At 37.7% G+C, this 1,929-nt stretch overlaps 1 protein-coding gene across 1 annotated transcript; it reads left to right on the top strand.

The window, feature by feature from the left end:
* The first annotated feature begins 1,218 nt into the window (after positions 1–1,218).
* Positions 1,219–1,698, top strand: LOC101605246 (programmed cell death protein 5). Its single transcript, XM_004661423.2, has one exon. The coding sequence runs from the start codon at positions 1,219–1,221 to the stop codon at positions 1,678–1,680; it is 462 nt and encodes a 153-aa protein (XP_004661480.2). The 3' UTR covers positions 1,681–1,698.
* The last annotated feature ends 231 nt before the right edge of the window (positions 1,699–1,929 follow it).

Here is a 1,929-nt window from a genome sequence, read left to right as displayed (position 1 = left end):
CATCCATTTTCTACTGAATACATTTTGGATTCAATCAAGTATTACCTTTTTTATTTTCATCATTTTAATAATCAGCCATTTCAGAAGCATGTTACTCCTTGCATCTGTTGAGTACTGATACAAAGTACTGTTACATGTTAACAAAGACTAGTGTCCAAATCCCCTCACTGGAGAGAGAAGGATGGCTGGGGCTGGTCCTAAAGGGTTTCTTTTACGAATCAATACTGAGTTTGAAGAGTCAGTGTTGGCGGACCCACTGCAGGTGATGTGCCTATCATAGCATGGTACAGGGTCATCCTGTGACATGTGTGATAAATTAACATTTACATTATGTAGATGAAGAGAAATCTATATATTTAGAAGCAGAATAAAGATTCAAACCCATGCTTCTCACATTAAATCTAAATACTTATTGATTTCCACACCACAATCTATCTACCTCCCATTTTTTCCTGAAAACATGTTAACATTTGCCTGCCCATTAACATTATTTGACATTGTCATACTTTTTCATATTTTGGGGTTTTGACCATATGTTCTATTTTTTTCTTTAAGAAGGTATTTTACAGTTCATTCTCAGTGGAGATTTGATTAATTATAAAGACCTTTTTTGGGTTGGTTCCTCTGAAAAGGCTGTCCCAACACCTTCAGAAAGCATTTACCACTTATCCTGTTCACTACATTTTTCAGATTTCTATGTCAAAAATGTATTTCATTATAACTATACATATGTCAGTTCACAATTGTGAACAAAGGTGGCCTTGACCTAGTACACTAGCTGGAACATTACAAGTACTCAATAATTACTGCTTAACCAATGAGCTTTCATATTCATTCATTTACTAACTCTGATTATATGGATTTATGAATTAGAGAATGAATAATTGGACTTAACCTTTCAAAGCAAAAATTTACAGGCAGCTGGGATCTGAAGGATTTATAAGCTCAAATAATTGGCTTAGATAATAACATTGGATATAAATATGGCCTGTGAATCCAGTTTTAATCAGACAGTTCTTCCATTGAGTGGGATAGATTTTTAGCTTGAAAACCATATATTCACACCTCTGCACGAGACAACTAAGGGTTAGATATATTGCAGGTTATTTAATCATTGAGATTCAATTTTGCTTTCAGTGCTGAAGACTTCTAGTATAGTGGGGTACCCAATGGGAACCTATACTATGTACTGAACTCAGAGGGCGCTCAGGTTCAGACATGTCCAAATGGACAGAACTGAGTTGCCAGCAGCTGATTTTCATGAGAAATTTAGAAGCTCAAGCACAATTAAGAAAGGCTGAAGGGGCGGACGAGGAGCTGGAGGCGCTGTGGAAGCAGAGGCTGGCCGAGCTGCAGGCGAAGCACGGGGATCCTGGCGATGCTGCCCACCAGGAGGCTAAGCAAAGGGAAGCAGAAATGAGAAACACTGTGTTAGCCCAAGTTCTGGATCAGTCAGCCCGGGCCAGGTTAAGTAACTTAGCACTTGTAAAGCCTGAAAAAACTAAAGCAGTAGAAAACTACCTTATCCAGATGGCAAGATATGGACAGCTCAATGGGAAGGTGTCAGAACAAGGCTTAATAGAAATACTTGAAAAAGTAAGCCAACAAACAGAAAAGAAAACAACAGTTAAATTCAATAGAAGAAAGATAATGGACTCCGATGAAGATGACGATTACTGAATAAAAGATGTTCAGGGACGTGATGGAGTCGTTCTGGGCAATTACATACAATCCGTTACGTATTTACTTTGTTTACTGTCCATATATGCCTTTTGGAAAATAAACTTATGCAAACTCAAAAAAAAAAAAAGAAAGGCTGAAGGGTGTAATCTTTGGTGAGTACAATAGGGTATTTTGAATTTAGCATGAGTTTAGCTTTTGGCCCAGCACTACCGGCATCAGTATAGTCATTTACATGACTGCTTTTCA

The sequence above is a fragment of the Jaculus jaculus genome, chromosome 2 (genome assembly GCF_020740685.1).
Source record: "Jaculus jaculus isolate mJacJac1 chromosome 2, mJacJac1.mat.Y.cur, whole genome shotgun sequence".
Taxonomy (NCBI): Eukaryota; Metazoa; Chordata; class Mammalia; order Rodentia; family Dipodidae; genus Jaculus; species Jaculus jaculus.
The sequence above is the reverse complement of the archived record's forward strand: the minus strand, read 5'-3'. Positions and strand labels throughout refer to the sequence as shown.